Source organism: Paramormyrops kingsleyae, chromosome 5, assembly GCF_048594095.1.
Source record: "Paramormyrops kingsleyae isolate MSU_618 chromosome 5, PKINGS_0.4, whole genome shotgun sequence".
Classification (NCBI taxonomy): Eukaryota; Metazoa; Chordata; class Actinopteri; order Osteoglossiformes; family Mormyridae; genus Paramormyrops; species Paramormyrops kingsleyae.
In genome coordinates, this window is record NC_132801.1 from 38,647,531 (window position 1) to 38,670,947 (window position 23,417).

Below are 23,417 nucleotides of genomic sequence, written 5' to 3' on the forward strand. Positions count from 1 at the left end.
ATTTAGTTATTCTGGCTCACGAGAAGGCCATAACCACAGGCCTAGATATGGATGCATTTGTTAGTCTTTTTGCACAGAAAAGCAGACGACTGATGCTTTAATGATTGTTATAAGCCATGCTGTGTACAGAACTAAGAAATAAAAACGACAAAAAATACACAAAAAAAGAAATAAAAAAATATATAAATTAAATAAAAGACAAAAAAATGAAAGGGTAGATAGATAGACAGACAGACAATCAGACAAAAGCAGACAGACAGACACATTTAAAAAGTAAAAAAAAAAAAAGAAAACATAAATGCAGCCTCAAAAGGGTGCAATGATTGCACCCTTTTGAGGCTGCATTTATGTTTTTTTTTTTGTTGTTTTTTTGCAATCCAGTGTCCTATTTGTGCCGGTCCCAAGCCTGGGTAAATGCAGAGGGTAGAGCATCAAACATAAAACCTGTAAGGCAAATCAAATGGATCAAATGAGAAGATAGAGATATGGATAGGGGGACTGATATGACGACAGCATAGTTAGTATAGTTTTCTTTGCATAGATGATTAGAGAAGCTCACCCACACTCGCCCCCCCCCCCCCCCCCAATATTCTACATGCACCCCCATCATGGCTAAATCCGGCCCTGCTGTAGAGGGACTCATTTACCAATTTCATTTGGCTTTCGACTCGTATACATTATGTGATGATTTCCAGGTAGGAGAAAAACAGCCGACCCCTTCATGACAACGGTATTCCCCAAAGGCAGTGGTCTCTTTCAGTAGGATAATGTGCCCTGCTAAAATTCAAAACTCATCAGAAATGGTTTGAGGAACATGAAGAAGAATATAACGTGTTGACTTGACCTCCAAATTCCCCAGAGCTAAATCATCTGTGGGATGTGCTGGAAAACAACGATCAATGGAGGCCCCACTTTACAACAATTCGTGAACCACCTTTCCGAAAATAATGCATGCTGTAAAATAAATCGAATCTGGACAATTCTAAGATAATTTTACCTTAAAAGTGTAAATTAGTTCAACAGAACCTAATTTTTTGAGGATGCTTATTATATGCGAACAAATCACTAATATTTCTCTAAGTAAAACATAAAGGGACAAATTAGGATTAATTAGAAACCTAGACACTCCTTCAGCATTATTTGAGGATAGTTACATTTCTTTATTTGTCATATTGACTTTTATCTGTTTTTGGAAACGGAAGGATTAGAGACCTGTACTGAGGAAAAAGTGTCCGCATATAAACTGACCGCTGTAAGTGGTAGCGCGCCCAGCCCCCACCCACAGAAAATGTCAAGCGTCAAATGAAACATGCGTAGGAGCGGGAGCGCGCACGTAGCTGTCAGAGCACATGTAGGAAACAGAGATAGGAGATCTGTGTCCTGCCGGCAGATCAAAAGGGGAGTAAGTCAAAATGGTGGGAGAGAAGACACAGACAATTCAGGGAAGAAGAGCAGTATCGCAAAATGCGTAAATACCATTTCGATCCGCTGAAAAACATAAGCGCTGGGGAAAGATAGACGGCTTGTTAGCAAATTATTTAGCCAGCTGGCTAATTATGCTAAGTCTGTATGGAATCGTACACAGAGGCGTTGCGCAGGGCGTGAGCCCTCTCCTTCCTCATCGCACATCTTTGTGATTGGCTGGACGAGCACATTGTTTTCCGATCTGATTGGCTGATCCTTATGGCGTTGCTTTGCAGCCGGGGCCTAGCGAAGGGTAAGTGTTCGCCGCAAGAGTCTGGTTAGTGCCGTCTTCTTACTAAAGTTACCTTGCTAAGTGGGATGAATGCTCTCTTTCGGAGATAATACGACACCGTCCTGTTACGGCTGAACGCTTGACTGGGTCGTAACAGGCGGAATTGCAAACTGAGAATTTGACCAGAAGTTGTTCATTATGATTAAGCATACCGCTAAATAATAAAATAAAACAACACTTGACTAGGTGGTTACTGTGTGTTTAGCAGTTACAGTTATATAAGCTAAATCCAACAAACACAATGCGGTTAATTATCAGTAATTAATTGCTAACAGCTAACTTGCTAGCCAGATGGTCAGCGCGCGAGCGTAGAGCTAATAGAGAATATAACACTACTACTGTATATAGGTAATATATTGCCTAATATTTTTACCTGGGTCACCTAGAGTTGAGAGAATATTTGTATGGCATTCTGCTAAAACATTATTTGACAACGTGTGCTGTTCTCTGACGGGGAGTTTTATTTGTTGATGTTTGTGATGTCCTGTTCACCATAGACATAGCGGTAAATGTGCGTGGGTTACAGCATTTGCATGACACAGCTATACGTTCCTCGGACAGCTATATATTTCTCGGACGTGTGCATAGTTTGACATAAAGCCTGGGTTGTGACTATAATCTAGCTCCAGTATGTATATTGACGTTTTACGTTATGCACTGATATACTGATAAATGAGACGGAAAAAACAAATTAATATAAGGGGAGAATGAGTTCACTTTCTCTGTATGTGACTCCTCAATAGTTTTAAATATTTATAAATTGTGACTTAATATTAAGCCCTATTTTTAATGGGATATCTTTCCCCAGGCACTGTAAGGAGCAGCCATGGCTGAAATCACTACCTTTACCCCCTCACCTCCAGGACAGAATAACCCTCACGCACCCTCCCCACCTCCCCATCCCATTAGCCTGGCAGATTCCTCAAATCACTCACAGATCCCTGCTTCTGCACTGTATGACACGTATGCTGAGCCGGACTCCCCTCTAATTCAGACAGGAGAATGGGCAGTTCCCACAGACCCACCTGATGGACAGAGACCTCTCTCCGCACATATCGGTACGTCTATGGAGACAACAGATAAGCCCAGTACTGCTGCCCCCTCACCTGACACTAAATATGGAGATGCCATGGCGGCGGAAAGTGCAGCATTGCTACTGTCCCAAGAAAGCCAAGGTATGGCAGAAGGGGTGTCATCCGGCCTGCTGCGACCAGTCGGGGTCCAGAGTAACGATGGTCCAGAGGATCAAGCTGTGGTCCTGGAGAAATGCCAACCCTCCAATATTAATCCTAGGCCAGATGATGGCTCCGCTACTGGAGAACACTGGATCCCAAATCATAACATCAAGCCTGAGCTGCCTAGTGGGCACCTCAAGTGTACGGGTTTGCCATTTGTCACACAGGCTACCTCAGATGGCACCCGCAAACGTGCAGCCTCAGCAACCAATTATAGGTCAACGATTCTCTCAATAACAATAACAGGAAGTTTGTCACCGACAGCAGAATCACGAGAACAGCCATCAGCTGAGCCCCGAAAACAAGACCCTGTCCCTGTAACTGCATCTCCTAAAAACGAGGGATCCTCAAGCTCCCCCAGAGGGGTGCGTCATCCAATCCCCATTGTCCAGGAGCCTCCTCCCAGCCTAATGTTGCCAAGCTCCCAGCCAGAGGCGACATCGGACACCTTGAGCTACCTGGAGTCGGCCAGTCTGATGTCAGGGACCCTGGAGTCCCTTTCAGGTCTGGGCGAGGACGGCAGCTCCGTGGGCTCCGACTCTGAAGTGAATGGGCTGGTGTACAGGCGTGCGGACAAGTATGGCTTCCTCGGGGGGACTCAGTACACCGAGAGCAGGTGATCTCCAGGCCTCTGTCTGCTTTTACTTAGGCATTCAGTTAGTGGTGGTGGTGGCTCACTAGGTTAGGTTGGTGTGCTTGTAGTCGGAAGGTCCCTGGTTCAAATTCCATCATGGGCAGGCTGATTTTCTCTCGGGGCCCCTGAGCAACTGAGTATGGGAGATAAAGATGGAAAAAAATCACAGATGTGATTTTAGTACAGCTACCACTGAATACAAGTACACTGCTCAACCACTAGCAAAAGTGGAAATGTAATATATTTTATTCCTTACTAAATGATTCAAAGAGTTACTCTTTTCACAGTTACTAAATTGTTTTTTGATCAAAAATACAGCTTACATGCTCCTGCCTGGCTAACTCACAGTATGGTTTCAGTACACCTGACAGTTATTTAAGGTGTTATTCTGTCTGACAAATGAGTGTGTTAGCACTGAATGTAACAGTAAAGGGGTATTTAAACATTATTCTGTATGAACTGTATGTTTGATGTAGAATGTTAAAAACATCCTGTAAAATCTGGGTGTTTTTCCACTCCTTGGCGTTGATAAATTTTAATTCACCATATTTCCATATTGCATCACCATTTTTGATTTTGATGAAAATTGGCAAGTGAATTACACATACCATCCTTAGTGCAATTTTTTTTTGCCTTTTCTACACCAAGGATCTGGTTTCATGCAATTGGCCCTTTTACATTCCAGTGTTTTCTCTGTTCCTCTTCCCCTTCCATGATAGTGGCCATGAGGTGCGGGTGGATGTGGCAAGGCAGAGGGAGATGAAGTGGCTTGAAATGTTCAGCAACTGGGACAAGTGGGTGTCTCAGCGTTTCCAGAAGGTACTGGTGTGCTGTGGTCCTGCCCTGGCCTTGCATGCTTTCTCTGCTTAAATGAGGTTCTGTGGATACATAGTACATTTGGACACTTATATACTATGTATTATTGTTTAGATGTCTTTGTGTGTGTTGCTTCGGTGTGTGAAAGGGTCAGGTGTTGTTGGAGTGTGGAACCATGCAATATGTTGCCTAAGTGTATAAGTTGCCGGAGTGTGTAAGATTAAGATGGATTTTGTTGATCCCGGTGGGAAATTCCACAGTGTAACTGTGGTCATGTCTTATTGTCTGAGTGTGTGACTGTGTTGAGCATATGGGGTGTGTAATTGTGGTTAGGTGTTGTCAGAGTGTGTAACTGCAGTTGTGAGTTGTGTTTGTGTAACTGTGGTCATGTCTTATTGTCTGAGTGTGTGACTGTGTTGAGCATATGGGGTGTGTAATTGTGGTTAGGTGTTGTCAGAGTGTGTAACTGCAGTTGTGAGTTGTGTTTGTGTAACTGTGGTCATGTCTTATTGTCTGAGTGTGTGACTGTGTTGAGCATATGGGGTGTGTAATTGTGGTTAGGTGTTGTCAGAGTGTGTAACTGCAGTTGTGAGTTGTGTTTGTGTAACTGTGGTCATGTCTTATTGTCTGAGTGTGTGACTGTGTTGAGCATATGGGGTGTGTAATTGTGGTTAGGTGTTGTCAGAGTGTGTAACTGCAGTTGTGAGTTGTGTTTGTGTAACTGTGGTCATGTCTTATTGTCTGAGTGTGTGACTGTGTTGAGCATATGGGGTGTGTAATTGTGGTTAGGTGTTGTCAGAGTGTGTAACTGCAGTTGTGAGTTGTGTTTGTGTAACTGTGGTCATGTCTTATTGTCTGAGTGTGTGACTGTGTTGAGCATATGGGGTGTGTAATTGTGGTTAGGTGTTGTCAGAGTGTGTAACTGCAGTTGTGAGTTGTGTTTGTGTAACTGTGGTCATGTCTTATTGTCTGAGTGTGTGACTGTGTTGAGCATATGGGGTGTGTAATTGTGGTTAGGTGTTGTCAGAGTGTGTAACTGCAGTTGTGAGTTGTGTTTGTGTAGCTGCGGTTGTGTTTATTATCTGAGTGTATGATGATGGGTGTTGTCAGAGTGTGTAACTGCGGTCGTGTTTTTTGTCTCAGTGTGTAATCATGGTCATGTTTTTTATCTGAGTGTTTGACTGTATTGATCATGCAGGGTGTGCAATTGCAGCTGAGCTCTGTCTGAGTTTGTAACAATGTTGTGTGTGTTGATCCCAGCTTAAGATGCGCTGCAGAAAAGGCATCCCCTCATCCCTCAGAGCCAAAGCCTGGCAGCTGCTCTCCAACAGTCAGGAGCTCCTGAACTCCAATCCTGGCAAGTTTGAGGTACAGTTTTCATTAAGTCACTTCATTAATAAGTTTCAATCGGTGAACCCTAAGGTGTACTGAAGTTCTGACCTGCAGCTTCAGAGTGTCAGTATCACTTTTACCTACTTCTGGCAACAAAAAGATATTTACTTTTCTGTCTGCTGTTATGCTTGTGGTTTGTGGGTTTCTTTGTCCTGCTCGGATGTTAAACAGAACACGATACATTGTTGATTTTATAGAGAATATGTAGCCATTAGTTTAATGAGTCAAACAATATAGAGGGAAAACAGAAGCTGTTGTTGAAATGCTGTAAAAACAACTTACTGGTGTTTTTTCCATCACACTGTGCCCTGTGCTGCCTGTGAGTGCCAGCACTTAAAAGATGGGTGGATGCATGAAAGGATGGATGGGGTGGAGTTTTAACATTACAATGGCAATGATGGCTATTAAATTAGTTTAGCCTGCTGTTGCTCAGATGTTTCACACTGGGTTTATATGCCCACCCGTTCCCCGCAAAAGCTTTCTTTGTTGCAAAACAGCTGTCATCCATGAAATGCGCATTGTGCTCGGCCTATGCTTTTGATGAAGACAATGAAAACAATATCTTGAGTTTTGACTACATAATCTAAGCAACCGTCAATTTTCCTTCATCAGCAACATTACTGAGCAGATTGGAATTGTTCATATAAAATTCAGTAAATGTACCCTATTGAATATCTTTTTTTTTGTTTGAAACCTCCATGCATAAATAAACCATTTGAGATAGTTCACTTGATTCTGTGATGATTTTACTCTGTAACTATGTCTGTGACTGATGACTTTACTCCCCCTGTCTGTGACTGATGACATCACATGGTCCTCTACCTGTGACTGATGACTTTACTTTGTCATGTGTCTGTGACTGATGATTTTGCTCTCTCGTCTATGAATAAGGACTTTACTCTGTTTTGTGTCTGTGACTGATGACTGTGCTCTATTCTAGTCTTTGACTGATGATTTTGCATTGTCCTTTATATCACAATAATGTGCCAGTTTGTGACAGTGAGGAATTGAAGCTGTTTTTTGTGGGTCTGAATTAAGTGGCAGAGGTTGATTTATTGGTCCCCACTTTGGCCCTTAGATCTGCCAAGTTTGCCATCCACATTTGCCATTCATATTGGCCAGCCATACTATGGCCCACAGAAAGCGTGTAGCAGAAGGAACTGTTTGGAGACAGCAATCAGGAAGAATATGAAGCGAAAGCTGCATCCAGCCCACAGATGGCTGCATGAAAGGAATAGGGCAGTTATCCTTGCTAAGGTCTTCAATTTTGTGCAGGCCTTTAGGAAATTTCCGAATAGAAATGTTTATTTTTAAGTCACTAGAACTATGAAGTAAAACATTTTTTTCAGTATCAATTTGTTCTAAAAGATGTGGGGGGAAAAATTACTAGAGTATATTTTTTGCCCCGACTGTTGATGGATATTTATACAAGCCGAACTACTTTTTCTGTCCTTTCTTTTAAGTGTTTGCAATGCACATTAAAATGAATTTGAATCAGTTGTTGAATTTTCCCTTTTCTTTCCCTGTACACTGTTACTGATAAAGTTAAAACTGTTAAATGTCCTGCAAAAGGTTTTTATCCTCATTTCATCATCTATGTGTTAGGCACTGGAGAGGGAGCAAGGAGACCCCAAATGGCTGGACATCATAGAAAAGGACCTCCACCGACAGTTTCCCTTCCACGAGATGTTCGCTGCCCGTGGTGGACATGGGTAATATGCTCTACTCTTGCTACAGTACTGTTTACACTTGTAACTGGGCATTCATTACAAGTTCAGCGTAGCCCAATGATTCTCGATGTGTGTGGTGAGTCCACTGCAGGGAGGGAGCGAATCACAATAAATCCCAGGTTGAGTGTGCTGAAATGTATAGCAGAACTAGAGTATGTGAATAGAGCAGAGCAATGAGAATTTCCACTCATCATTCATGGAGCGGTATGCTCCCCCCGCTCCCCCCGCTCTCAGTTGCTGCAGACCGCTCCAGTCAGTTTTTACCCTGCTCCAATGAAATCGCTCACTGCTCGCTCCAAAAATGAAAACAATCTGCACCGTTTTTTAATTTCAACTTAAACTGTAGCCTAGCATCAAAATAACTGAGCAGCCAAATCCGCATGCAAGCAGAAATGATTTACTTCAAGATCAGCTGGCTGGGTGTGATTTTCAATACATTAAATGTATGTAATAGTTTTGTCTTGTAAATAGATTGTAGGGTTTGCAAACTACCCAAACGTTTTTTGATATAGCTAAGTACAGTATAGGTTAATTATAGAATAATATAGATTTGCCATAGGATTTCTTGCATGCATGTCACGCCAGATGTGTGAGATTTGGGAACCCTGCGAAAGTGGAGCAAGACAGAGCAAGACATTAAGGGATGCTCCAGTTTTTTCCAAATTGGCTATGGGGTTTTTTTTAGGGCTGTGCGTCGACTAAAATAATGTAACTAAGTAATCACAGGGTTTTCTGTATTTAATTGTGATTATTCGCACAAAATTCTTAACATTTACAAATGTAAACTTACATAATAGCAATTGAATAATATATAAATATTCTGTAACGTAAACCCAGGAGCGTCATATTTTACATTTTAATGAATGAACCTGTGAAAAAACTAAAATTCTTTACTTACACTTGTTGCAAACAAGTATCAAGCTGAGTTATAACTAGATAAACAGACTTCACTGAGAAGAGATGCCATTGTATTATCCATCAAAACACACAATTAAATTAGTTTCCATAAACATAGCAGTTGAAACTTAAAACTACTCCTCTCTCATCAGATCAGCTATTGTAATTCTGAACAGTCACCATTTTACTTTTATGTTCTGTAGTTTTGCTCACAGTTAATGCAAATGACAATAGATTCTACTGTTATAGATTCTACTGTCTATAGCCAAACAAAACTACAGCTAAAAGCAGCCCTGGGGACCAAATTGTTTGTCCATTATAAGCGAAATTCCGTTATATGCGAGTCCGCTATATCCAGTGCTTTTTCTGCTTGTTCTTAAAGGTGCACGGCCTGGACCAGCGGACCTCGTCTGTTATGGACGATATTCCGTTATAAGCGAGTCCACTATAACGGGATTTTACTGTAATAGTTCTACTGATGAATCTCCTGATGCAACTCAAATAATTTCTTTAAGTCCCTCATCTTCTACTGTGTTAACGGGGCGACAGTTTCTAGCTATCCATTTAGCTAAAGCCTCTGTTAGTTTATCATTAGTTTCCTTCACCAAAGGTCCACTTCGAGTAGCACACTCAAACAAAGTGGACTGGCGAGTGCCTGATGTCTCGAAAACTTCACTTGGGTGTTTTGCTCTCAGATGATAGGCCAGTGATGAATTACTACAATGATAACTAAATTCAGCTTTGCAAATACTACTTTTGTTTTTTCTAAAGTGCCATCTGGTAACGTTTTAAAGTAGAACTTTCCACCTAAAAGTTTCCTTTGCTCTATAACTAGCGTAAGCAAATGCTTAATAGCAAAATTGGACGTGAGTAAATTCTTGGTACGTCACAGGAAATAACGAAAGGATAATGCGTCAATCACGTCAATTTTTTTTAACGCGTCAAGATGTCCAAATCAATCACAAAAATTAACACGTTTATTTCCCCAGCACTAGTTCTTTTTTCTTTTTCTTTCAGACAGCGAAATAAGCATGAAAGAAAACATGGACACACACACATGTATATATACTGATCCAAAAATTTGTACGGGTAGGGTGGGTATGTGGGAGGGCGATGAAACGCCAACTGCTTCCAAAGGGGGGCATGACAAAAAAAGTACCACTGGCCCAGCCACACTTAACCCTAGTTGTCTTCTTGTCAGCCAGATGTTTGTATTGTGCTATTTTCTCTCACTTGTATGTCGCTTTGGACTAAGGTTTGTAAATTAAAATTTTAAGGGGCAGCGTGTGGCTCAGTGGGCTAAGCCGTGTGCCTGTAATCACAAGGTCTCCGGTTCAAGCCCAGCCTCAGCACGTCTGCGGGTCCTTGAGCAAGACCCTCAACCTCCAGCTCCCTGGGCGCCGCTACAGGTGGCTGCCTTTCGCGGACAGCTTGCTCTACAAAGAGCAAGTTGAGGGAGGCGTAAAAAAGAATTTCCCCACGGGGATTAATAAAGTGTAAATTATTATTATTATTAAATAAAGTAAATGTACATGTCTACTCAGCCATTTTTGTCCTTGACCTTTCCTCTGGCCTGCTTCCATTGACCAGTCACATGTCTCCCGTGTTCATGGTAGCCAGCTGGACCTGTACCGCATCCTGAAGGCCTACACTGTATACAGGCCTGAGGAGGGCTACTGCCAGGCTCAGGCTCCCGTGGCTGCAGTGCTGCTCATGCACATGCCTGCTGAGGTGAGTAGACTCGGGGGCGGGGGGGGGGGAGCGTCGAGGGGCATCTGTGTGAGAGATGCTGATAGGTATTTTTGGTGTTTGTGCATGTGTTTGCAGCAAGCCTTCTGGTGTCTGGTGCAGATCTGTGAGACCTACCTGCCAGGATACTACAGTGCAGGCCTGGTGAGCACTCTCTCTACTCCTGTCTTTACCCCGGTTGAGGGCAGTTCACATGAATCCATGTCAGTGTGCATGGAACCTTATAGGACAGACAAGATTAGTGGGAGTCCCTGCAGGAACATATGCATTGCTCGACTGTAACAAACACTGCCGTTTTCCTGAGGGCGGTATGTGACTCTGTGGGTTAGGACTCTGCCTGTGATCAGAAGGTTACTGGTTCAAATCTCACAGTTGGCAGAGTGATTTCACTTTTGACCCCCTGAGCAAGGCCTTTAACACCAAATTGCACTAGGGACTGTCTAACCCTACTGTCTCAGTTGAATGTCACTTTGGATAAAAGCATCTGCTAAATGAATAAATGTAGATAAATAAATGTAACCAGTCGCTAATGATCAAAATTAGTGTGTTGCTGATAAGGATGTGGTTGGGGGTGGTAGGTGTTTGTACAAGCATTTCTCAGTACTGAAGTCACTTAATAAAAACTTCACAAAGTGAGTACAACAACAGTCTGTGTGGATGGAACTTTGGACCATTTTTCATGGCTGTGACACAAAATACATTCGATGGACACATGTCACAAAATCCATGAATTCTTTTCTCACTCAAATGCCAGCACCAGCAAAACATTTTGTGCATGCTTACCTACAGTTTTCAGAACTATTAAAAATACATTCCAAACTGAATTATTTATAATTTGCTACATTTCTATGGTGTTGATTTCTAAAGAAAAATTATACAGAAAAATGAAAGAAAAATTAGAATGAACACAATAAATTCCCATTTCAGCTGAATACCCACCCAAGTGTTTAGTTTTCTCATTACCCTCCATGAAACAGGGAGAATCTTTGGAATGATTTCCTTTGTAAACATGGATCAAGCAAGATATACTTCTACAACCCAGTTTCCAAAAAACTTGATGCTGTGTAAAATGTAAATAAAACATAATTTACAAATCATATAAACTCGCATTTCATTGAAAATGGAACAAAGACAATATATCAAATGCTGAAACTAAGAAATGTTATTGCTTTATGACAAATATATGCTCAGTTTAAATTTGATGCCAGCAGCGTGTTTCAAAAAAGTTGGGACCGGGACATGTTTACCACTGTCTTACACACTGTAAACGTCTGGGATCTGAGGAGACTAGTTGCTGGAGTTTTGAAAGTGAAATGTTGTCCCATTTTTACCTGATGCAGGATTTCAACTGCTCAACGGTTCAGGACATCCTATGTCATATTTTTCATTTCATGATGTGCCAAATGTTTTCAATGGGTGACCGGTCTGGACTGCAGACAGGCCAGTCTAGGACCCGGATTCTTCTACTACGAAGCCATGCTGGTGTAATATGTGCAGAATGCAGTTTGGCATTGTCTTGCTGAAATATACAAGGAATTCTCTGAAAATTATGATGTCTGGATGAGAGCATATGTTGCTCCAAAACCTGTATATATTGTTAAAAACCATCAATGGTGCCTTCCCAGATGTGCAAGCTACCCAAGCCATGGGCACTAATGCACCCCATGCAATCACAGATGCTGGCTTTTGAACTGTCTTCTGATAACAAGCTGGATGGTCCCTCTCCTTTTTAGCTTGGAGGATGTGGCATCCATGATTTCCAAAGATAATTTGATATTTCGTTCAGCAGACCACAGGACAGTTTTTCTTTTTGCCTCAGTCCATCTTAAATGAGCTTGGGCCCAGAGAAGTTGATGGCGTTTAGATATGGTTTCTTCTTTGCATGGTAGAGTTTCATCCTGCATTTATTGATGCAGTGACGAACTGTGTTCACAGACAGTGGTTTTCGGAAGTGTTCCTGAGCCTATGCAATGATTTCCACTACAGAATCATGTCTGTTTTTAATGCAGTGAGGATTCTAAGATTATTGCTATCCAATACTGGTTTTCAGCCTCATCCCTTGCATACAGAGATTTCTTTGGATTCTTTTGGATTTAGATCTTTTAATGATATTATGTTCCCAAATCCGTTGCAGTATTACGTGAGGAACATTGGGCCTCATTCACCAACCATTCTTACGAACAAATTTGTTCTTAAACCCCTCGTACGCACTTTTTTACGAAGATTCTGACATTCACCAATGTTTTCTTATCTGAATTTTTTCTTAGCTTAGAACAGAATCTATGCACACTCAAGACCATTCGTACGCACATTTGAGTAATGATAGTATGTTCAAAATAATCGGTTATAGCAGTTTTGTTCATTCTACAGTTCATAAAATGAAAGTTCTTGAATAATTTATAAAAGTAAAATATAAAACATAATTTTAAAGTGTAAAAATTATTTTCACGGTAGTAACAGCGATCATGTGGATTATAAATAGGTCTGTTTCTGCGCGTTGGCCTTGCTATCAAAATGGCATTTCTGTTACTTCTTGAAGCTTGCCAATCGTGCTCTGAGAAGGGAACGCATGTTTGAAGATCATTTAGATTTATTTGGCACACAACGTTCACAGAGAAGGTGACATCTTTCCATGTATCAGCTTTCTTTGGGGCTATATATTTATAACTGGTTACGCTACTAAATAACATGTCTATTTGCATTTACCTCCTGTACAGTAAGATCCAGTTATAACGGACTTCAAGGGACCTGGCAAAACAGTCCGTTATATGCAGAGTTGCTGTATGCCCAGAACACAACTACAGGACACCATTTACTCATGCCACACCCCATTAAATTATTATATGGTACATGTAGTAATCCAACTTTACCTCAGCAGATGCGTGACTATTAATAATCCCGACTACGTACGTATCTGCACTGTATATCACCGGCACGTCACGCGACTTGTCGGCGGAGCTGCATGTCCGTTATAGCCGAACTAAACTACAGCTAAAAGTGGCCCTGGGGACTAAATTATTTGTCCATTATAAGCGGAATTCTGTTAAATGCAAGTCCGCTATATCCGATACTTTTTCTGCATGTTCTTAAAGGCGCACGGCCGGGACCAGCGGACCTCGTCCGTTATAGATGATATAACGTTATAAGCGAGTCCACTATAATGGGATTTTACTGTATTAATACTTCTACTTAAGCATTACTGAAGTTTTTTGTCCTCCTAGTGCCAAGCGGCTCACAATCTGCACGCCTCTTTGCCAGTCCTTGCACATGACCCTGCAGTCTCATGCCCTTTAATGGGAAATTGCAGGGCATTTCCCTATGCTAATTAGGACAAACTGCCACGCGCTATCAGTTACGAAGACGTGGGATTCACCATTCTTAAGAACAGAGGTATGAACAATTCTGCTACTTAAGAACACGTCATGAATCTGACGTAGGTTGTTAACAAGTTTCGCAGGAACAAATTTAAGAGAATTCTTAAGAAAATATTAGTGAATGAGGCCCATTATTCTTAAATGGTTGCACTATTTGCCCATGCAGTATTTCACGGAGTGGCGAACCTTTCCTCATCTTCACTGCATGGAGACTTTGTGTCTCTGGGAGGCTCTTTTTCAATCATCTTATTGACCCATTGCCAATTAACCTAATAGAGCTATTTAACCTGGTGTTTTGTTTCAGCATTACACAACTTTTCCAGTGTTTTGCTGCCCCTGTCCCAACTTACTTGAAACTTGTTGCTGGCAGCAATTTCAAATTGAGCATATATTTGTCATAAAACAATAAAATTTCTCAGTTTCGGCATTTGATATGTTGCCTTTATTCTATTCTCAATGAAATATCAGTTTCTACGATTTGCAAATCATTACATTTTGTTTTTATTAAAATTTTACACAGCTTCCCAACTGTTTTGGAAATGGAGATAGTAGTAAGTAAGTAGAAGGACAGTGAAAGAAAAAGCAGCAGCTGATGTTGCAGGCTGGAGAGGGGCCAACATCACTATGTGTGCACAGCGTTATTCAGTAATGGTTTGGTTGCATGCGCCAGCCACTGGACCCTACAGCACAGTTCTTAGATGATCTAGATGTACCAGCAGAGGAGAAAGGGCGAGTGAGAAGAATTGTGTCAGTCCTTGCTGTTGTATTGAATAATGTGGCATTTCACCACAGAATGGTTTGCAGCACATTCCAGGATGACTTAGCTTTTCCTGCCACCATATTTCCCCTTCCTAAACCAAAACCTGAGGAAGGTCTACAACCACCACTTACATTCCCAAATGTCCTTGTTGGACTAATGAATATCAGATACCTAGGGACTTCCAGGGTTGAGTAACACAAGCTAAAATATACTTTGACAAATGTGTCCCTCGAGGACACATTAGATGTAATGTGGATGAGAAATTGTGGCCAAATCCAGTAGAGAGGGTCGACTAAAACTGTCATATATGTATATGTATCCATATAGCGTATAGTGTGTGTGTGTATGTATGTACAGAGTCCTGTTGTGGATCTGAACGCATCCCATGAACCTGGCTGTCTGCATGATGCAACAGAAAATTTCATTACACTAGGCAGCCGCCTTCCATTGCTCCAAGGTCCAGTTTTGACACTCGTTTGTCCATTGTAGATGCTTTGACAGTGGACAGGGATCAGTATGGGCACTCTTATTGGCCTTCTGCTACCCAGCCCCTTGATCATTATCAAAGTACTCTGCGGTTTGTGCCATAGTAGCTCTTTTTTTAATTTGTACTAGACAGGATAGCGTTCATTCACATCCCACATTGGCGAGTCCTGGATGCTGAACACCCTGTCGGCAGTTGGTGGTTTTTCCAACCTTGGACCACTCTCAGTAGATACTCAACCATGGATGACTGTAAAAAATTCCACAAGCCTTGATGATTTGGAGATGATCTGACCTAGTCATCTGCCCATAATGATTTGACTTATGCATTCAGTATGTTAGCTGCAAGTACCAAATGTTAGCTTACTGTCTAATATATCCCAGAACTTCATGCACCTTTTTTACTAGATGGTCAACATTATTCACTTCACATGGGTGTGGTCATAATGTTTTGGCTCATTGGCAGCACCGCATAGTGATATCAAAGAGATGAGTGGCTTGGAAGCTTTATCTTTTCAGAATAATAATTCAAGAATTATTTGGCCGATCTTCACCAAACTTTATAGGAACATTGAATAGGTGAAGATCTTTGGAGACAAGTTGCACCAAAATTTAAGTAACTGTACTTAGTGACAACAAAAAGAGGGATGAGAGGATCAGAGGCTTATCCTTGTGAACAGGATCAATCTTTTTGTTATTATGACTGTACCTACTCTATTTGATCCTTGATGGGTCTTATTACCACTTCACAAAAGCATAATATCGATGAAAATCTACACCTAATAATATACACTTGATCAGATCCAAAACTGTACCTGCAACGACAGAGGGTAGCAAAACTGGAACTGCAAGAGAGAAGGGCAGCCGAGAGTGAAAACGGAGCCACCTGCCATCCCAAATTATCCCTTGGATCTTTTTGCAAACTTCCCAGGAATATGGTACAGGTCAGTGATTTTAAAACTGTATTTGATTTTCTGAATATTGTATAATAAAGTTAATATTTATTTTTGGTCGCTGTCATTCCCATTTGCAAATTAAATATATATAGCAGTCTGGTAGCAGGTCAGCAATCTGTTGTGGTAGAATCTAATTGTGCCACAGGTGGGGAGAGTGTGTAAGGTAGGGTTGTAGTCATATTTTCTTTAGACTGCGGTAATTTTATTCAGTGAAATTTATCACACAAAGATAAATGGCTTTACTGTACACTCTCAACTGTGTATGTGTGTTTGTGTCTGTGTGTATGAGTATGTCTGAAAACCACATTAAACCACATTAAAACATTCAACACATAAGTTCAGCCATCAGTTAAGAAAAAGTCACTTGCTCTCTAGTTTTCCTTGTTGTTTTGTGAACAAGGAATTGGTAAACTCAAGTGAAAGAGCCACGAGTTTAAAATACTTGTTGATTGTAGCTAATCCTGTGCATAAACTGTAAATAACATTTTTTGTTTTGTTTTTAATTGTGCTAATGAAATATGTAATATAGTTGTCTTTTGGTAAACTGAGGATTAGAGTTTGCACCTGTACCGTATATTTCACGATGTCCATTGTACGCCATACACATGAAAAAAAATGTCCATTGGTGCCCCCAGACCTTGGTGTGGATCATTAGTGTATCTGTGACAGTTCTTATTGTTATGTCACAGAAAATTAGGGGCATAGTGCAAAAATAAATAGAATATAAATATTTAAACATTTAAAAATCACAAATATCATTAATGACATTTTCAAACATGGACATTAAAACATACACAAAGGAATACAGGTAACTACCTAACTGGTAAGGAAGGATTTTGATAATTCTCAGAGAAGTGGAATGTGCAATAAATCAGTATACTTTCAGACCTACACATCACAACAAAGAGCATTCAAGTAAAAACATAATTAACAACATTCCAGGTTGTTTATTCAGTACTTCTAGAAATTGTTCAAGTTGATGTGTGTGGGACGAGTACAGATTACTTGAGTGGATCAAATGACAGGACTGTCCGGGGAATACAATGCTGTTATTTCCAGCAGCAGAGATTTTAGTTTATGTGAAAAATCAAACATGCATACATACGTGACTCAGCATTAAGGTATATACATACCTAAAAGTCTTCTACTGCTTCTTGTTGTTAGTGTTTTTAGGTCAATGTGTTATGTGTGACAGTGTGTTTTTCAGGTGAGAATGTTTGCCTCTGTTTATTTTGAGGGAAGGATGAAGATTAACTGTTGGACCAAGCTGCATTTTGGTGATGCAGACTGTGTGAAGACTTGAAAAAGTGACTTCATTGTAGAGAAATGCTTGTTAGCCATTGTAAAAAACTGTTGTTATATAGAATGTCCAGGCAATGCATGTCAGGGAGGACACTTTGAGCTACTTCAGGTTTTACAAAAAAGTTTAAAACTGAAAGGGTCTCGTGCTTGGCTAAATAGTTCAGTTCTTCTTGTCCTTTTACTGGTTTATTTCTTTGATTGTAAGATTCATCCAGCTGTTTCATATTAATATTAGTGATACATGCGTAATTATAGGAGACTGACCAGTCAGCAAACAGCAAGAACTCAGTGCTTAAATGAAATTCTGGCCCTTTTAATTGAAATGGTAGTTTACCAATCCTATTCTAGCTCAAAGTGTCCTCCCTGACACGGATTAGCCTGAGTTATAATAATAGTTAGTTCAGGCTGCTTTGTATTGTGTAGTAGTGCTGCATTTCATGGTTTAATCAGGAGGGGAGTTTTTAAAGTTATGGGTCATTTCTTAGTGACATTTTTAAATTGAAAATGCTGACTGCAGCTCAGGAGCAGAAGCCGTTATTTAAACATCCCGTATAACCCCTCAAAAAGTAAAGTAAACATAAAATTTGTAGCAACCTTTTCCACTTTGATGTGCTCCTTGAGTATGCACATTATTATTAGCTTGAGAATGTGAGTACAGACGCTCCTCTACTTACAAACGAGATATGTTCTGAACGGCTGTTCGTGACTTGAAATGTTCGTAAGTTGTTACTCAATATCATTTTAAGGGTATATGTAAGTACAAAGAACTAGGATGCTGGGGAGTACGCATGCTATGCTGCTGCGCGGCGGGAGTAGTGGCCAGAAGTCGTACTAGGCAGAACTGGCGCACAGAAAAAAATAATTATGTTGCGGACAGGAAACGGGAGCCCAATGCACACAGTATGGACTTACAGTCCTCTTGGTTCATATGTCTGAAAGTTCGTAAGTTGAAAGTTCATAAGTAGAGAAGCGTCTGTACTTCCTTTCTGTCCTGCACAAACTGAAACCTCCATATTTTATATGTAACCCCCCAAGGAAGCGATCCAGCTGGATGGGGATATCTTCTTCTCCCTTCTACGGCGAGTCTGCCCCATGGCATATCGCCACCTGAAGAAATTCAAGATCGACCCCATCCTGTACATAACTGAGTGGTTCATGTGCATCTTCTCTCGCAGCCTGCCCTGGGCCTGTGTGCTGCGTGTCTGGGACATGTTCTTCTGTGAAGGTTCCAGCACTTCTCTCATTATTAAACTCCCTCCCTCTCCCACTCCCATTTCCCAGCCTCCTTTTTTCTGGTGATTTGTGACAACAAATAAATCTGCATTAAATACTAGACACACTAGAGTGTTGCCACATAATGGTACAGATTCTGAGCTTGAGGTTTGAACCTTCCTCTGTGTAATTGGCTTGTAGAACATGAGGTTACTGGAGTTCATTAAAGACCAGGGGGATCAATAGGTTCAAAGTCTGGATGTCTTCCTTCCTCATTAAATCTCAGGGGTGAAGATAATGTTCCGGGTGGGCCTAGTGCTGCTGAAGCAGATGTTGGGGTCAGTGGACAAGCTGCGGGAGGTGCAGGGCATGTACGAGACCATGGAGCGGCTCAGGAACATCTCCCCGGAGACCATAAGGGATGACCTGCTTGTGCAGGAGGTGAGGCTGTTTGCCGGCATGGAGGCTCCCTCAGGGTGGACGTCTGCTTCAGTCCTCACCCATCCCTGTGCTTCACCTCCAGGTCATCTCCCTGCCAGTGACAGAGGCCTTGATCGAGCAGGAGTGCAGCATCCAGGTGTCCAACTGGAGGAAGTCCCGGGGCGAGCTTTCTCACAACCCTAGCCGGCGGCTGCATGGGGCACGCGCCATATTCGAGCACAAGCGGCGCTCTACTGCCCTGCACCACAGGGGCAGCTTCTCTTTCCTGGGCGGCTCAGCGCCCTCTCCTGGCCCTCTCCGGGCCTCTTCCAGTCTCCTGTCTCTCCCGAGCTTCCGCAGGTCAAAAGCCTCTAGCAAGGCTCAGCTGCTGATGGGTTCTGTCTCTGTGGAAACGGCTTCTGGGCCCAGGCTGCGTTTTCCAGGCCAAAATTCTCCCCAGGTGGCCAGCTTGAGGCCTCACTCTGCTGAGAATCGTCTGGCTAACTCCACTGAGGCCTCCACCTGTGGTGCTTCACTGCAGAGTGAGGCTTGCACCTCTCTTCCATCCCACACCCTGGCCCCCGCACCTCAGAGTGTCCAGGAACCCATCAGTCCTCCCGGTTCATCTCTCACTGCCAGCAGTGCCTCTCCTCTGTTTATTGTGGCTGGGGAAAGAGACTCTGCAGGAGAAGATGATGGGGGGAAGAAGAAGAAGAACAAAGAAGAGAAGAAGAAGGATAAAGAGGAGGAGAAGCAGAGATCCCGGGAGCAGAAGGAGAAGGAGAAGAAGGGCAAGCAGAAGAAGGAGAAAGAGAAGGCAGAGAAGGAGAAGAAAAAGGATAAAAGTGGAACCTAAAAACTACACTCTGCTAAAGACCTAAACTTTCCTAGATTAATCTTCATCAAATTAATCTCCTACTACTAAATGTTAGTATTGTATGATTCTCCTGCAGTCCCAAAGGACTGAAGTTTACACAGGTGTTGCTGAGCGTTATTTATTATATGAATGGGAAATGTTACATAACACTGGCTCAATGTTGAGCAAGAGATGCATGTGGGAGTAGAACTTCCGTTTCATCCGTTTCACGTAATCTGAGGCAATAACCTCTGACTGTGTCTACCTGTGGTTAAATGAGTCATCGTGAGAAAAAAAGTATTGTACAGTAGCAGCTGAGCACTAAGCCTGACATGATATTAGGTGTTCTGGGAGATGTGTCAAGTATATTGGTATATTGGTGTTCTTCCAAAGTGTTAACACTGTCAGTGTCTGTATCCTTCCTTGTCTTCTATACTCATGTGATCTGTGTATTTAACATAGTTTTGTTGTACTGTATCTGTGAAACACTAAGACGTACCGAGGTCTTCAAGGGAAATCCTGCAGCTGCAGCCATTCATATTTATTACTTTGCTTAATTTAATAAGTCACAGTCTGGTTTTGATTAACCTGAATTCTGCTGTTGAAATGTTTTGCAATAGTATGTTTACAGTTAAAGATGAATGGGAAGCTGCTACTTTGCAGCTGGCACAGAAAAAAACTTCAACAAAGAAGTCCATATTGAACAGTATCCTGTGAATTGAAATGTGTACGTGGTATGGAAGATACGGAGTGGTAGCCAGAGATGTAGCAGTGTGTGCCAATTGTGGACAAACCTGATGAGACCAGTTTAAGCACTGGCATGCTTTCAGTATACTTAACCACCAGATCATCAGCTGTTTACCCCGACAAGAGTGAAGCATATATACATTAACATGCAAGAGGTAATCAGACTACAATTTGAGCTGAGTGAATTTACTAGAGAAATATGAAAAATTGAAAGCAGATTAGCATGGGAGAGGTCTAGGCTTTGAAGAAAACATTTCATTTAAAGCTAGCAGCTTATGACTGAAATATATTAATGTAGAAAACTAATATAAAATGTAAATGATGTAATAATATGCACCTGGGTAGTGTTTTAGCTAACTGACCTACTTAACTGGAATAAGCTGAAGTTTTAGCAGTCATTAAGCTTTACTACACTGTTAATCAGACCTGCCGAAAAGCAGACGTCAGCACCAGCTTGCAAAACAAGTTCTATTTTTTTGGACAGCTGTGCCACAGTGGCCTTTTTGAGAAAACAGTCGACATCACTGTCCTTTTATGCCAGTACAAAGAGCTGTCCACACTTTTTCTTTCACCCTGGGACCAGATGTACACTGTCAGATCAGAAGCCAATGGTAGCTGCTGCTCAAGCTTGTGCTGACAAATGATGCTGCCATGTGTACCTCGACCCTTAGCGTAGTGGTCAGGCTGGTCGTTGACTTTGGAATGAAGCTGCCAACAACAGGTCTCAGTTCTTGATTAATCAACACAGATCCATCTGAGTGTGTGGGCGCCATCCTGGTGTGTCTAGACGCGAGTAAATTTAGGAGAGAAGTGTCTTTAAAGCCATTATGCTTTATATTTGACATTTTTTTCTAAATCTCAAGTGTGGAGAGGCTTTGGTATTGCCACATAAGTCTTTATTGCGTTGCTCCATGTACTGATCATTTTTATTTATTTTTTGATTGAAGACTATGACTGTCACGAGATGAGAGCTTTACTTATGGCTGTTCTGTGTTTTTGTATAAATATACTTTAATTTATTGAAGAGGAGAGTAAGAAAACTAAAGTATTGAGAGTTTGCTTATTTATTGGGAGGCAAAGTCATTTATCAACAGTGTTACTTCAGTTTAATCTACAGTTTGACTCATGACTCAGCATTAAGGCATTACATATTGTATATTACAGTCTTATTCTAGTGTGTCTATAAAATCCACAACTCCAAGGTCAGACCATGATAGATAGACTCCATCTTTCAGCTAGTTTGCACACTGATGAATACTTGTGCTGTCTATAAATCAAATACTTCATTAAATAACTACAATATGTGTGAAAGTGTTTCTGTGTGACTTCTGGTATATTTACTGTCTCAAGGTTAGTTTAATAAAGAAATATCTTTCAGTGCATATATGGCCCATAGCCATTTAGTGTTCATAATATTTCTATTTATGGCAAACCATCATAACTTAATTTTTTGACATCACATATTTTTAGTCATGTTTCTTTATCTTTGAGCCTGATTTACAAGGATTCTAAGGTGTGTTAGTAACCATGTTATTAATAAAATGTGCTTTGGAAATTACAGTCAGGATTATTGGTACTGTGTGTGGACAGTGATGATGTAACTGATGTTGACTCTTAACCTGGAAATGTCCTTCTTATATTTCAGACTAAATCTGGTTTTACATCTATTTTCAGGCAGCAGCTCGACATTCATGGCTTGTGTTTGTTGGTTTTAATTCTACTGGCTCTTAGCTCTATTTAATCTGTGTCTTTTATATAAACATGGCTGCACCAAAACAGCAATGAAATGGGTGCATAAGATTTACTTTGACCAGGATGGAAAGCAGAACCATAGGGATGGAATGGGCCTTATTTTGGTACAGGAATTGGTTCAAAGTTGTGTGAAGCAGTGGTTTTAGCCCAGTCCGGTCTGGGAAAGGGCTACAGTGGAACATGGGACCAGCCATTAGGTCTGCAGGCCAGGAAACAAAAAAGAAGCTAGTTTATATAATTAATACTGTAAAGGTGACATGGATGAATGGACTGATCATCTGACCCACCCCAGAACTAACACACATTTGAACACCATTGTTTTCTATGTGCTTTGAAATGTTAGCAGCCTTTAGATGTTCTTTATGATACAGGCATAGAGAAAACAGAAACACCTAACAGCACATTAATATCAAGGTCTGAAGAAGATGTTTGGCCACCATTTTCCTTTAGAACAGCTTCAGTCCTTCTGAATGCTGTCATTCTATTCTTGAACTATTTTACTGGAATTTTGGTCCGTCCAAAAAGAAATATCTCCAATTCTTCTTTTTTTTTTTTAATGTGTCCTGTCCGGCAGCTTTCGCAAGCAGAATAATGGTCTGAATGCACTGCTGTGTCAGACATATTTGCTTTACCATGAGGGGCTCTATAAACTCTGTATAGACCCTTCATGTTGGCAATTTCTTTTTATTCGTATATTTATTGTATTTTATTTAATACATGTGAAATATTCCAGTTGCCGTGCTGCCCGGAAGGGAGTGATAGATTAGGAAAATGAGTGAAGAAAAGGGGTAGGGAGAGAGATTAAAGAGAAGGAAGGAAAGAGAGACAGAGAGAGAGAGAAAAAAACGAACAAAGGACAACAGTGGGACAGAGAGGCTAAGAAAGACAGGAGTAACGTAAAAAGCACATAAGGCAAGAAAAGAAAAAAAAAACGCATTTGAAATACAACCAAAAAAGGATAAATACAACCAGAAATAAAGAAAATAAAACAGATATACAGACATACAAAATTGCAGCATGTGCTTGGAAGGGAGCGTGGAGGTGTATTTGCATGTGTGTTCATCTGTTTGGGGGAGGTGTTTGAACACGTATGCGTGTGTTGGGTGCGTGTGAATTTCTAAATCTACAGTTTGACTCATGACTACATGAGCTATCCTCGGACCCAGGCCCACACTGCCCACACAGACACCTCGCAGACACACCTCTCAGCCATACACATAGACCATACACCCACTCACACAACATACACAGACACATACACAGAGACAAAAAGACATAAGCCCATCCACTCTGGACCGCCCTCCGCCATGCGGGGAAACGGATGCCACCCCCCAGCGCCAGCCGCA

At 41.3% G+C, this 23,417-nt stretch overlaps 1 protein-coding gene across 4 annotated transcripts; it reads left to right on the plus strand.

Annotated features, from left to right (window-relative positions):
• The first annotated feature begins 1,339 nt into the window (after positions 1–1,339).
• Positions 1,340–21,633, plus strand: LOC111833118 (TBC1 domain family member 10B-like). Of its 4 annotated transcripts, none has more exons than XM_023791061.2 (10): positions 1,340–1,717; positions 2,565–3,607; positions 4,345–4,444; positions 5,702–5,809; positions 7,439–7,545; positions 10,077–10,191; positions 10,288–10,353; positions 18,120–18,309; positions 18,583–18,737; positions 18,820–21,633. In XM_023791061.2, the coding sequence occupies exons 2-10, from the start codon at positions 2,583–2,585 to the stop codon at positions 19,570–19,572; spliced, it is 2,619 nt and encodes an 872-aa protein (XP_023646829.1). In that variant the 5' UTR covers positions 1,340–1,717; positions 2,565–2,582; the 3' UTR covers positions 19,573–21,633. The 4 variants fall into 4 exon arrangements, with proteins under 4 accessions (XP_023646829.1, XP_023646830.1, XP_072568826.1 ...); XM_023791062.2 differs by having other exon boundaries at positions 2,751–3,607; XM_072712725.1 differs by having other exon boundaries at positions 1,717–1,741.
• The last annotated feature ends 1,784 nt before the right edge of the window (positions 21,634–23,417 follow it).